This window comes from Stegastes partitus, unplaced genomic scaffold (assembly GCF_000690725.1).
Source record: "Stegastes partitus isolate 25-593 unplaced genomic scaffold, Stegastes_partitus-1.0.2 Scaffold13, whole genome shotgun sequence".
Lineage (NCBI taxonomy): Eukaryota > Metazoa > Chordata > Actinopteri > Pomacentridae > Stegastes > Stegastes partitus.
Genome location: NW_007577744.1, coordinates 569,136 through 581,949, shown reverse-complemented (window position 1 = coordinate 581,949; position 12,814 = coordinate 569,136). Strand labels below are relative to the sequence as shown.

The following is a 12,814-nucleotide window of genomic DNA, read 5'->3' as shown; positions in this document are numbered from 1 at the left end:
TGGTCTAATAAATTTAAGCACTATGTATATATATATTTTATCATCTATATTGATTTTCTAGTGAAAATATCCACAGTACATCATAATGAAATAGATATTGTGAATCAAATATGCTGTCTTTGTTCCTGTGAGTAGACACTGGAGAGACAGATCGCCCAGCGGGACTCCGTTACCTCTGGAACCACACTAGCTGTTCAAAAGCTGGAGCAGAAAAACATGGCTGGCATTGGAGACCTGAGAGGAAGAGTAGCCAGGTATGCTCACGAGTCCCGGTTCCAACAAATACTGAGGTGCAAAGTGCACAGAGTGGGATAAATACAGCAAAACATTATTTTGATAAATTGTGCAATTACAGGGATCTGACATACCTTGCCGATACTCTGCTTGTTTTTCTCGAGGTCTAATGAGGTTAAATTGCATGGCCTGCATCCTGTCTGGCAACTCTTGCAATCTCACAACTTCCAATCAGCCATGGCACAGACAGACACGTGCAATTATTTTGCTCTCACCACAGCGAAGTTTCTAGATTTAACACACTTTAGATGCTGATTAGCGCTGGCTCATTATTCAGTGTCTGTCGAGATCGCACTTGTTAGACTGGATTTCTAAGAAGTCCCTTGTGCATTTGCATTGGTGTTTTGCTGTGCAGCCACCTTGGCTGAATTGCTTTGAACATTCCTGGCAACCACTGGTCAATACATCTTAGTCGACGTAATCCGTCATCAGACAGTAGATCAGATATGTACTGTTATTTTGTGAATATCTTGTTTCACAGCAGGCCTGCTTCTGCCGTAAGATTTAAAGGCTCAGCGATGAGACAGGAGATTGCCTAGAAAGCTAATTTACGATCCAGTAAAGGCAATAGAAAAAACTCAGCTACTCACTTTAATGACCTCGTACATATTAGTCATCAATAATCAAGTAAGCTAAGGGCCACTGGTTTTTGATAAACTGTATTGGTCAGTGCAGCCATTTATAGAAGCTGTGTAGGAGCCTGCAGGGAAATAACCAAAATTTCACACTTGGCATCCCAGTAATTAGTTGCTGGGTTAGGTTTAATCACAAATATTATATTGAAATTCACACAGACAGGCCTGATAAAGGAAAAGAAAGAGTATTTGTAGGCTTAATTATAATGTCTTAAACCAAGCATGCAATGCAGATTATATATGCAGATATTAAGCATCAACACAGTTCATGGTTATCAAACAAACTGAGAAGAGAATGTGTTGGAAGAACGGTTTTGAGAGGCTTCAAAGTATTTTACCACAGTGTATAAGTTGATAAAGATATTAAATAGATTATCTGATTTGATGAGTTAGGATATTTTCTTGTACTTTTTTATCATTAATTTGGCTCGAGATGCAAACTTGTATCCACTGAAAGATTCAAATGTGCATGTTCAGTATTCAGACTAAAGCTTCTCACTGCTTAGAATTCAGAAAGGCATTGTTTTGGCTTCTAATAGCTTTCCTTGAAAAGTATTGATAGGGCCAGCTGTCTGACTTTTTTTTTCATCTTGCTGCCTGGTTATATATCATTGGAACTGTGTGTTCTTTAGTAAAGAGCTTCCTCCCTGTTTCCTCAAGCTCATCTCTCTTTCTTCACACCTTACATTAACTCCCTCCTATCCCACTATTCCCATTCAGTGGTCTCTCACCAGTCTTCTCTGCTACCCCACCCATTATGTCAGGTGTGATGCCAGCATCGCCAAACTGAGCGCTGACGTGAGCTCTGGAGAGCAGCAGGTGATTAAACTGCAGAAGGAGGTTGCAGAGCTCAGGGCAGCCGTGGGTGTACAGCTCAAAGAGCTGGAAGTCAAGGTGAGAGAAAGTGCAAACAAAGGGTTTCGCAGAATAGCACGGAGGAAAGCCATAGCACAGAAGCCAAAAAGAAAGTCTACTTTTTTTTTTCTTTTAAGGTTGCTGCTTTAATACATACTTATACATGTCAAAATTCTTTATCAACAACTGTTCAAATGAATTGCTATAAAATTTTATTTAGACAGGGTGCCCAGATGATAAACTTCATACCTTTAACGAGGGGGAGGAGCAACAAACCCCCAATTGAAACCGAAACTCAGGTGTTAATGGCTCCTTAAGGATATAAGTATCTGGAAATCCCTACTATTCAGTCAGAACTGATGAAGCCTCTTGGATGAGAGGTGAAACGTCTTCAAGGAACTAAAGGAAGTCTTGTTGCTATGATTGATCTATGAGAGTCTTTTCCTCTAGCTTCACCAGCAGGATGATGTTTTAGTTTTTAAGGGATTAATCTCCATAACTACTGGATAAATTGCTGTGGCATTGTGAATTTTGATATAAACATTTACTGTGGTCACAGTGATGAACCCTTACTACGATGGTGATCACTCCACTTCTTCATCCAATGCTATCAGTGATTCAAAGTCCCAAAAATCTCAGAAAAATCTCAACTTCCACTGGATGGATTGCCTCAAAATGTTTGTGCATGTTAGCATTGTCATTGTGAGCATGGTAGCGTACTGGCAGTACTATTTAGCTCAAAGCACAAACTCAAAGACCCACTAGCAAGGCTGTAGATTCCTTCTGTTCTATTTATATATGTTATATTATACTAAGTAGAAAAAGCTGCAACCCTAACCTAACTCCCTTCTGTGTTGTAGGTAGAGTCCACAGTTCTGGAAAATGAATGCTAGTTTGCTGTTTGTTTCCTGTTTACAAAGCCAGGGCAACCAACACCCGATATATTTTTTTCCCCACACAGAATGGACAGCCATGAATAGATATGCACTGGATCTGATAAAAAATTGTATTGCAGTAAAATCAAATATTCCACCTTTAACACACTCACATGTTTAGTATTGAGCCAGGAAATCGTGCAAATTCCAGTCTCAAATTCAGGATTAATCATCTCTTTTGTGATTTCATTAGAGGTAGAATAGTTGTTGCATTCATTCAAACACTGCATGCATGCAAGAAATAATAACCTGAGTATATACACAAGGTTTGTATTTTGTATCAGAGAGGACGGCTCGCTGTTTGGTAGGTGATTTAGAGCTAACTGCTGCTGTGTGAGACTATCCTTATCAAGAAACCTCAGAGGCTCAGCTATAACCACAGTCTGAAAGAAAGAAATGAGATGTGAAATTAATATAAACAGGGATGTCAAGCTCTTCATAAACAGCTTTTACTGCACTGCACGTCCCTTTTTTTATTTTATTTTTTTTTTCACAGGATCAACATTTTATTTTATTTTTTTTAAAAACTTAAACCCTGGATTAAGACACATATGTCACATCTTAGAATGCTGTTCCTCACTTTATTAAATGTAAAATGTACCGCAACTGCATGCAACACACACACACACACATGCACAGACACACACGCTCACAGTGATTTACCCAGCACTCAGTTCTGTTTTGTGGCACAGAGTGGTAAATCACTGTGATGGCAGCACATTAGCTGTGGACCAGTGGTCAAGCATGTACCATAAAAATAATTGAAAATGCGGAGAAAGTGGGTCACCACTGTAACTCCAAGTCCTGACTGGCTGCAGCAGTAGCGCAATCAGCAGACACCACAAAAGGGTAAAGGTCAGACAATGAAGCTGGTGCCACAAAATCTTCCGACATCCCATAATGGCATGTGTTTTCCCTTTTACCAGTTTGATCGTGACCATAGGAGACAGGAGGCTTCATTGACAAAGCACTCCAAGAGCCAAAGGAGCTCAGTATCTGATCTGTATAGACGAGTTAAACTACTAGAAGACAGGTAAGGCCATTAACGGAAGAGTCAGTACAACCCAAAGGCACCAGGATTCCATCTTCTAATTCTAACATTTTATTTATTTATTTAGATTTAGAATAGTATTCCTCTAAACAACTGTATGTTAGGTCATTTCTAACATGTTAGAGCATTTTTGCAAATCTGAGTGTGCTTTTTTTTTTTTTTAATTCCCACATAATTTTTAACAACTAAATGTGTTGGTTGGGAAATATGGCCATCGTCTTGCTCATTTGCCTTTCAGCGGTGCTTCATGTTCTTTATGTTCCCTTTTTCACTCTGTTGAGACTCATAACATAGAAAATCAAGTGACTATTTCACTGAGTTCCTCATTTGGTTACCAAATAATATCCCCAGTCACTCCCAGCTCTCTTTATAGCTGCTCCAAGCTGAGGAATCCAAAGCCATTGGCAGCTCAAAGTGTTAATCTAGGATGCACAAAAAGTCTGTTAGTTTAGCTGATTTACTAGCCCAGCTACATGCGCATAGAATCACATGGTTTTATCAAGGGGGAAACAGAAACACAGAGACATGAATGATAAATATGCTCTGTTTCATAACCCTGTAGATCTGTAATAGAAATCAGGTCACTGATCATGTTGGAACCAAGAGAACAATAGATAAAAATAGATGAAACAGTTTCTGAGTTTCTGAAACATGTACAACAAATAAAACAACAAAGCTGCTTTTATTCAGTTTGGATAGTTATAGCAAATAAAATGATATATCCATCCACCCATCTATGGTAAGCGTAACCAGTGGAGTACCACAGTGAAATAGCTTAAACAGTGCAAGTTGTGTTGCCTCCTGCTTGTTTCACTTTCTGAGCTTAAGAGGTTTTGTCTGCTCTGAGAGACCAAGTCATTTTCACAAGGTAGACACAGCTGATTATGAAACTCCTCTCAATAAAGTTCCATCTATAGAGGGGTCTCGGTAGATTTAGTATCCTCGATGTCAGTGGTTCTTTGTTAAACATCCAAAGTCAAAGACATCAATCTCGTTTTCAGTCCTGACCGTCTCATTTATATCTGAGAATCACTGAGTTGTGCCTGCTGTCACCTTTTGTTAGAGGCAGCTTTGCCAGTCAGGGCCTCATAAGCTGGAACAGGACAGTCGATCAAAGATGCCCTTGGTCTTTTCCTAATACAATCCAGTGTCTCTGTTTGACCTTATGTATTTGAAACCGAGCACATTTTTGAGCACGTTATCAGCCTTTACATTTGTATCCTGCCATGTCATGTCTGTTGGTGGTTTTGTCTTGTTTAGTTCTCTTTTAAGATGCCTACAAACACTCCACAGAAAAGCCAGCTGCCCACAGAATGTTCTTTTGTCAAAGTGCCTTTAACATTCCTTGAACTCATCTTTATGTTGGTCGCAGCTACACATAGCTCACAAAACCACTGTCAAAAGAAGCCAGCATGCTTGATAATAACATTCAGTCAAGCTCACAAGAACTGCACATTAAACAGCAGCACATTTACTTTTTCCATTTCGTGGTTGAGACAGACAGTCAGATTTTGGAGTCTGATTTGTATTGCAGTCAAACATTGACTCACAGATGAGGCAGTTACCTTATTGATCGTTTGAAGAACACTTTATATTGGAGGGATCAGAGGAAAGAAGGTTATGAAGTACTGCCTATTGTGTCCTGTAGTGTAACGCAGCCCACACAGTTTGTCCAAGGCTGCAGCTTCCATCTGAGACACTTTGACTCTGTGTACCCAATGGGCTATGCTAATAATGTGAACCACATGCATCTATGTAAACAACAGCCTCTTCCAATATTACAAAGAAAGGGACGTTTGTTTTGCTCTCCCAAACAAATACAGTGTTCAGAGTTACACAAAGAGGCCTTGCGATAAACATCCAGCTTTTTAAACAGTTCGTGCAGAATTATGCAAACTCATGCCACTACAGTTTTTTTTTCACATTTTGTTTCTCTCCACATTTTTAAATGATTAGTCAATGCTGAAGGTGGAATCAGACAAACAAAACAAACCTCTCCTCTAGTTGCCAGAAAGTGCAATTCTAGGCATTGGTTTTAAAGCAGCTTGAAGTAACTGAATATAAAACAGGCTTCTTTTAAAATAAATGTACAGATCGTAAATTTGTGATTTATGATTGACATTCTGTTTCGCACCACAGACATTTTATTTAGTGCTAGCTGTTTATTAGACAAGGAGGTGCAATAAAGCAAATCTTTTATTCCGATGCCAAGCTGTAAGTAAAGCCAAATAGGATCTGCATATAACCTAAATTTATAGCAAGCGTTGCCAGCTCTTACAGCTTCAGGTTTCCAGGTATTAGACAGTATATGTGCATTCCTAAAACATTTATAATCTAATCTAATCTACAAAATGTGTTTTTGGTGTCTAGTTTCAAAGTAAAGTCTGCTGCATTTCTCTTTTTTCTATTCCTGGGATCTTGGCAGGATGTCAGGTGAGCTAAAGAAAGCCAAGGAGCAAACAGATACGCTGAGGAAGTGGACAGAACAACAGCTCAACAGCTCTGTCCAGATACATGCACAGAGCAGCCAGCAGCTCCGCTCACTGTCAGAGGACAAAATGGTACAGTACGTTTCAGTTAGAAATATGCTACTCTATGCAGTGATGTCCACAATGAAAAATCTTAAATCTTAACATCTTAAAATCTCAACTTAAAAAGAGTGTTTAAGTTTGTGTAAGTGTGCCGTGTGAGATTTGAAAAGCTGCGGTGAAGCGCTGTAAGTTTGAAATCGTATGTGGTCTGTATCCAGTTAGAGCTAGAGTCTAGATTAGCCAATCGTCTGCTTGCCCTGGAGATGCTTGTAGAACAGTTTGAGAAGCAGCAGAGAAAAGCCGACCAAAGCCAGTCTGATCAGCTGAAACGCTCCGAAGCCAAAGTCAGTAGAAGAATGACCTCAGTGGAGGACAGCGTTCACCAGGAGCTGCAGCTGCTCAAACAGGACTACCACAGAGGTGGGCGACCTCCGTTGCTGTCATCAGTGAGCAAACACAAACATACTACATGTGCTTTACCATATACGTCAAGGAAAAAAATGCACATGCAAGAACGCTTCACAAGAGTCAGAAAGAGAGAATCCGAGGAGATTGATCAGAATTCATCAAACTGAGTAAAACTGGCCGACCTCACGACTTGATTTATGTGGTTCATATCATTAGGGGATGTTTAATATCTCAGTTAATGACAGTGGTCAATGACTTGGTGATGACATCGTAAATTAAGCATGAGACGCGAGCTATATTTAAATTATGCTGATGGTAAAGGGCAGCAGGAGGTACGTGGCTGTTTCAGAACCTTTCTAACGCACGTGTCATGTGGTTTCAACCATAATGTGATTAGATTTGTGTATTTCTCTTATCCTACAAATGCTTCATGCAGCTACCACAAAGCCAGTAAGTCACAAGGCAAACCATAGGAATACACAGCCACTGAGCCGGCCCAGTACAGCAGCTCAGCTTCCCATCACGCTGCTGTTGACATCCATCCCCATCTCATTTCCCAGGAGGCCTGGCACTACATCTCAAACCTACCCCACTTTCTGTCAGTCTCTCTTAGTCTCCAGCTCTTATTAAAGTGCAAGCATGTAGGAAAGAGGCAAAACTGCCCTCAGTAAATGAGGCCGGGGGTAAACTGATCTATGACTCAACCACCGATCCCAGTGCTGGAGAGCCATTCATCCATTGCTCTATTTTAAGTGTAGGGTGAAAAGATAGAAGGAGATGGTATGAGAGGGGAGAAGATCAATGCATAATTGATGAGTGTCGTAAATATTCGTGGCAAGACAGGCATGGATTTAGATACAGATCACTGAAGATATTTAATATCCCAAAGAAAGTCTGTCTGTCCACCACAAAGGCACCAACTGATATCTCTTAGAGTACATGCAATATTGAAAAATATGTCAGTCTTAGGCACAGTGCTGTTACCTACACATATAACTTCAACCATAGATTAGGGACAGAGATCAACAGGATGAGAGCGAGCAAAGCACAGGCTAAAATCAGTCAATCAAAATAAAATTATCAGAAATGTGACAACATAATAGCAGCTCTTTTGCAAGGTTAGAGCATCAGCAGCAGCAATCACCAGAATGATTTTCACCTCAAATGCGTGTTGACGATTTGTTCACCCTGCTCTCTCTTTTTTGGACAGGCTTCCTGTCTATGTGTGATGCAATTGAGTCCCTGAGGCAGATAAGTGACATCAAATCTCGCCTCGACAAGGAGAAGCTTCAGAAGGATATCAGGCACATCAGCAGCAAGGTGACAGAGCTCAATGACGCGTGACATCAGCTGAAGAGGAACTCCTTTTTACTGTCACACCTATCCTGAAGCAGTAGCTCGAATCAAACCCTTTTAAACCAAAAGCCCTGTGGGTGGTTTGGGTAATTGTTTCTTCATGAGCCGACAGCTGTGGAGATCATAGTTGCAGTTGCGTAATGTGGTGCAGTTAATGTAGTTTTAATATGAAAGTCAGATAAATGGTCTTATAATTTGAAGTAGCAAACCTTATGAGAGTTATTAAGGAACCTAATCCATAACTGTCAATGTCAGTAAAATGTGGATGATTTTGTGCAACTTTTAGTAATTAATAGTCTATCTTTTCATCATGACATACTTTAAAATGTTTATTAAACATTAAATTGATAATTCAGCCATGATCTGTCTTTTACACAAACTCTTTTCTATTTAAAAATGGCACATTTTTAATCTTTTTGTTGTTATTTTGATTAATTACTTTTAATAAAGTAAATTGTAGAATATAAATCAAATGATTTTTATAACACTGTTAAATAGTAGCTTTGTGAGATGGCAGATGTCTTTCAGCGTTTTAACAGCGATGACATTGGGCTGCAGGTGGCCTCACAGATGTTTCATCATTATTGATGAAATGACTGACTGGATTTGTACTGCATACTGAATGTGTTTACTATCCTGTTGCATGGGCCATTAATACTGACGTTGTTTTCGGCAAGATTACGTAACTGTCCTTTACACTAACGGAGTAGGAGTCTCTATATTCACATAATGTGTAGTGGCGCTGTTAATAACAGAAAAATCACCCTGCCGAAACCCGGGATCGAACCAGGGACCTTTAGATCTTCAGTCTAACGCTCTCCCAACTGAGCTATTTCGGCTTCTGCATGCGTATGACGTCACGTAACACTTTCACGCATGCCTAATAAGGAGGTGAAAAGAAAAGTGGTTCGTATGTAGACTATACGGAATAGACGTTGATTTGTTTAATTTTTGAAATCATTTGAAAGTGTATAAGTAGAATTAAAGACCAAACCATAATTATGGTGAATCAAAAACTTATTAAAGCAAGTCAATGACAACCAAAATAGCCTGTAGAAAGAATATTGCCTATCGAACAACAGCTTGAATGAATAATTATGCATATCTATTAACATAATTTTATGCATACATGAGAATGCGGTGATTTCACTATTTTATTTCCAAATTCCCAAACAAGGGGCTCCTGGCCATAAACCTCTTCAATGAAACGTGTCACGTGTGGCACTAGAGTATTCCAGGAGGATAAAGACTTGTTGGAGTTTATACACACTTGTTACAATTTCAAATGCTTACATTTACCAATCATCCAGAAATTTGTTATAGATCTGTTCGTGGAACTGCACATGATAATTGAGAGAAACTTGACGTCGCACTCACAGCTAGAGTTTGAAGGGAAAAGTTGAGTGGCCCGTACGGGGATCGAACCCGCGACCTTGGCGTTATTAGCACCACGCTCTAACCAACTGAGCTAACCGGCCGTGGTAAAGCGCTTTTATGACGTCAGTAAAATTCGAAATCCCAGATTTTTTGTTGAGAGATGACTCAAACTTGCATTTCAGTTTAATTTGTGAAAACCTTATTTAATGTATGAAGGAGAAAAGGCAATGTTGCTGCTTTTTTATTTTCCCCAATTTCCCAAACAGGTTAAACCAGGTCCTGATTATACACCTCTTCACTGAAGCTTTTCACGTCTGGGACTAGAGCATCCCCGGAAGGATAAAGATTTATTGTACTTTATTTTATGAGCTTGTTATAGTCAGTATAGATTTTCACATCCACTAGTCATCCAGAAATGAGTGTCCTAATGAATGCTAATGTTGCTTTGTAACTGCTTCAACAACGTGTTTCAGATTTCTTCATGCAACTGCACATGATGATGATGATTGACAACATCTGAACCATCACAACTGAAGTTTAAGGACAAAAGGTTATGACTGGCCCGTACGGGGATCGAACCCGCGACCTTGGCGTTATTAGCACCACGCTCTAACCAACTGAGCTAACCGGCCATGAGTAAACATCTTTATGACGTCATTAAAACTGAAGCGAATGCAGGGTCCACTATGGCAGCTCATTAATAGTATGTAACATGCACGAAGAATTACATAGTTTTATCAAGAGGAAACAGAAACGCAGAGACATGCATGCATGATAAATATGCTCTGCTTCGTAATGTTGTAAATCTGTAATAGAAATCAGGTCACTGATCATGTTGGAACCGAGAGAACAAGAGATGATACAAAGAGTTGGGGAAAAAAATCTAATCAAATTTACTGTCATTTTGCTGTACATACACAATAGTACAGGCAAGATGAAAACGTGTTTCTTCAGGATCCAATAACTTAAAGCAATTTAAATAAAGAAGTGTTTGCATATCTGGATCAGCAGTTCAGCACTCTGACAGCTTGTGGAATGAAGCTGTTGATCATTCTGGAGGTTCTTCCTTCATTGCACCGGAAACACTTGCATGATGGCAGCAGTTCAAACAGTTTATGGAGAGGATGTGAGGAGTCCCTGACCATGTTCTGTGCCCTGCTCCTGCAGCCACTCTAAAAAAGCAACTCTGTCTGAGTTTTGAAAGAGGTACAATGGCAAAACTACAAATACAGCAACATAGCTACTTTTAATCAGTTTGGATAGTTATAGCTAATAAAACCACATATCCATCCACCTATCTGCAGTAGGTTTAACCAAACATTGCAAATGATTCCGTTTCCTTGTATGTCCATGTTGTTCCGCTCTCTCAACCCAAAAGGTTTTGTCTGTTCCAAGAGGCCAAGCCATTTTCACAAGGTAGACACAGGTGAATTAAGAAAGTGCCTCTATTAAGTTCATTCTATAGAGAATATTGGTAGATTTAGCGTCCTTGATATCAGAGGCTCTTTGTTAAACATTTAGAGTCAAAGCTGATCTAATAAACACAGAAATACTAAACAGTAGTTTGGATTGTATATATACTATCAAGGATCAAGGATATTTATTGTCATTGCATTTCTACAACAAAACTTTGTTTATATTTTTATAAAACTATATATACAATATAAGCCTCTTTAAAAAAAAATCCCTACTCCAACAGTACAACAGATGTATGTTATCTTGACATAGTCTATACAATTTATAGACTAGACTAGTGGTTCACAAACTTGGGGTACGACTGGCTCTCCTGGAGGGAAACATGTGAAGTGCATTTAAATCAAAGTTTAATGAATATGATTCATAAATGCTGCTTTTGGTAGCCGTCCACAAGCTTCTGGCTGTATCTTGACCATTGCTTATGACAGAACTGGTAGTTAAACTATATTTGTTGGCTTTGTGTTACAGACTTGTTTCTTCATCACAGTCCACTGTTTAATACTTAGACAGGAGGACTTAGACAAGCCTTTGAAAGTCTAAAACCTTAATTCTAGCTTGAATTAGCCATTTCTTTACCACTTTTGATGTGTGTTTGAGGTTTGTTGCACACCTGCCTACCTGGGTGAATCTTGGTTGACTCCTGACCATCCTGACCAAAAGCTGGTAATAACTTGTATTTTCTTCCTGTATATGAAGGTAACTGTGCCATGCACTTAATACTGACAAACCATTGTTTGCACAGATGATCTGTTTGGATCTGTAGCTGCTTTGAAATGGCCCTATAGGAACTTCCCGGACTTGTTCAGTTGCTGAGCTCCTTAAGCTTTCCCATTGGAGTATTTGTGGTTGAGTTTAATGAGTGTATCAAATGGGCCCTATTTATAATGGCTCAGAGTAGCCATCAGCTGCAGTCAATTGTAATCACTTACAAGAGGTTAAGAGGACATGCCATGAAGAAAATTTGATTAACACAGCTTTTTACACCCAAAATGAATAATTTAAGTTGCTGTATGTATATTTTTGACCCATCAGATTCTGTCGTATTTGTGGAAAAGCTATATTAAATCAATTAAAAAGGATTCCATCATCGAAACTTCAGAGTTACAGATGACACTGGAAACTCAAGACTGCTGTGATGTACATGATGTAGTGTATGTAAACTTTTGGTCGCGACGCTGTATGGTACAGGTGACTTTTTATTCTCATTCAGTTTTGCTTATCTCTCCTGCTGACCTTAATTTTTTAACCACAAAGCTCACATGACATTAGTGTCACATAAAGCTGGCATAATCCCTTTTATAATAACTGATGTTGATTGTACACACTCCACGCACCCCAACTGCTTATGTGCCAAGTCAACATGTGTTTGTTAAACAGATGTTTTGTATGAAGAGATCATGTATGAGGAGATTCTCAGCCTTCCACAACTTTATTATTTATAAAAAAAATTGTGTTGTATTGAAGTCACTGCCAGATTTTGGAGGCACTTTAATTTGTTCATGTTTTCAATCAACAGAGCCCAAAATAAGTTCTAAATTCTTGGGAAATCCTGTGTTATGTCCGCCTTCTGTGTTTGGCACACATCAGATTTATTCAATGACATTGTGTTCTAGTCGAATATATAAGGAGCTGCTATTTCCTGTAAAAATTGGCCCTTATGTTTTTTTTTTTGTGTTCAACATAAACAGCAATGCAACCACCCATGCAAACCAGCATGGACATACTGTAATATGACTTCATGTCTGAGACTAGAGCATCCCAGACAAGGTAAAGATGTATTACACATTATTTTATAAACTTATTATAGTTTCTGATGTTCACATTTACAAGGTGTCCAGGAACAGTATTTATGATTAACATTGCTTCATAACTGCTGCAAGAGCTAATATTTCAGTT

General features: G+C 39.1%; 1 protein-coding gene and 3 non-coding genes across 4 annotated transcripts in view; 1 reads left to right on the top strand and 3 right to left on the bottom strand.

The window, feature by feature from the left end:
• fam81b (family with sequence similarity 81 member B) overlaps nt 1-8,053 on the top strand; it is a 10,746-nt gene extending 2,693 nt beyond the window's left edge. Inside the window, exons 3-8 of the mRNA XM_008288866.1 lie at nt 136-254; nt 1,694-1,823; nt 3,646-3,752; nt 6,196-6,331; nt 6,520-6,721; nt 7,920-8,053. Coding sequence (XP_008287088.1) covers nt 136-254; nt 1,694-1,823; nt 3,646-3,752; nt 6,196-6,331; nt 6,520-6,721; nt 7,920-8,053 — 828 coding nt within the window. The remainder of the gene's footprint in view (nt 1-135; nt 255-1,693; nt 1,824-3,645; nt 3,753-6,195; nt 6,332-6,519; nt 6,722-7,919) is intronic.
• A 778-nt stretch (nt 8,054-8,831) lies between these two features.
• trnaf-gaa (transfer RNA phenylalanine (anticodon GAA)) lies at nt 8,832-8,904 on the bottom strand. Its single transcript has one exon. It is a non-coding gene; the product is annotated as a tRNA-Phe (tRNA).
• A 565-nt stretch (nt 8,905-9,469) lies between these two features.
• trnai-aau (transfer RNA isoleucine (anticodon AAU)) lies at nt 9,470-9,543 on the bottom strand. The gene has a single exon. It is a non-coding gene; the product is annotated as a tRNA-Ile (tRNA).
• A 457-nt stretch (nt 9,544-10,000) lies between these two features.
• Nucleotides 10,001-10,074, bottom strand: trnai-aau (transfer RNA isoleucine (anticodon AAU)). The gene has a single exon. It is a non-coding gene; the product is annotated as a tRNA-Ile (tRNA).
• Nucleotides 10,075-12,814: the final 2,740 nt, after the last annotated feature.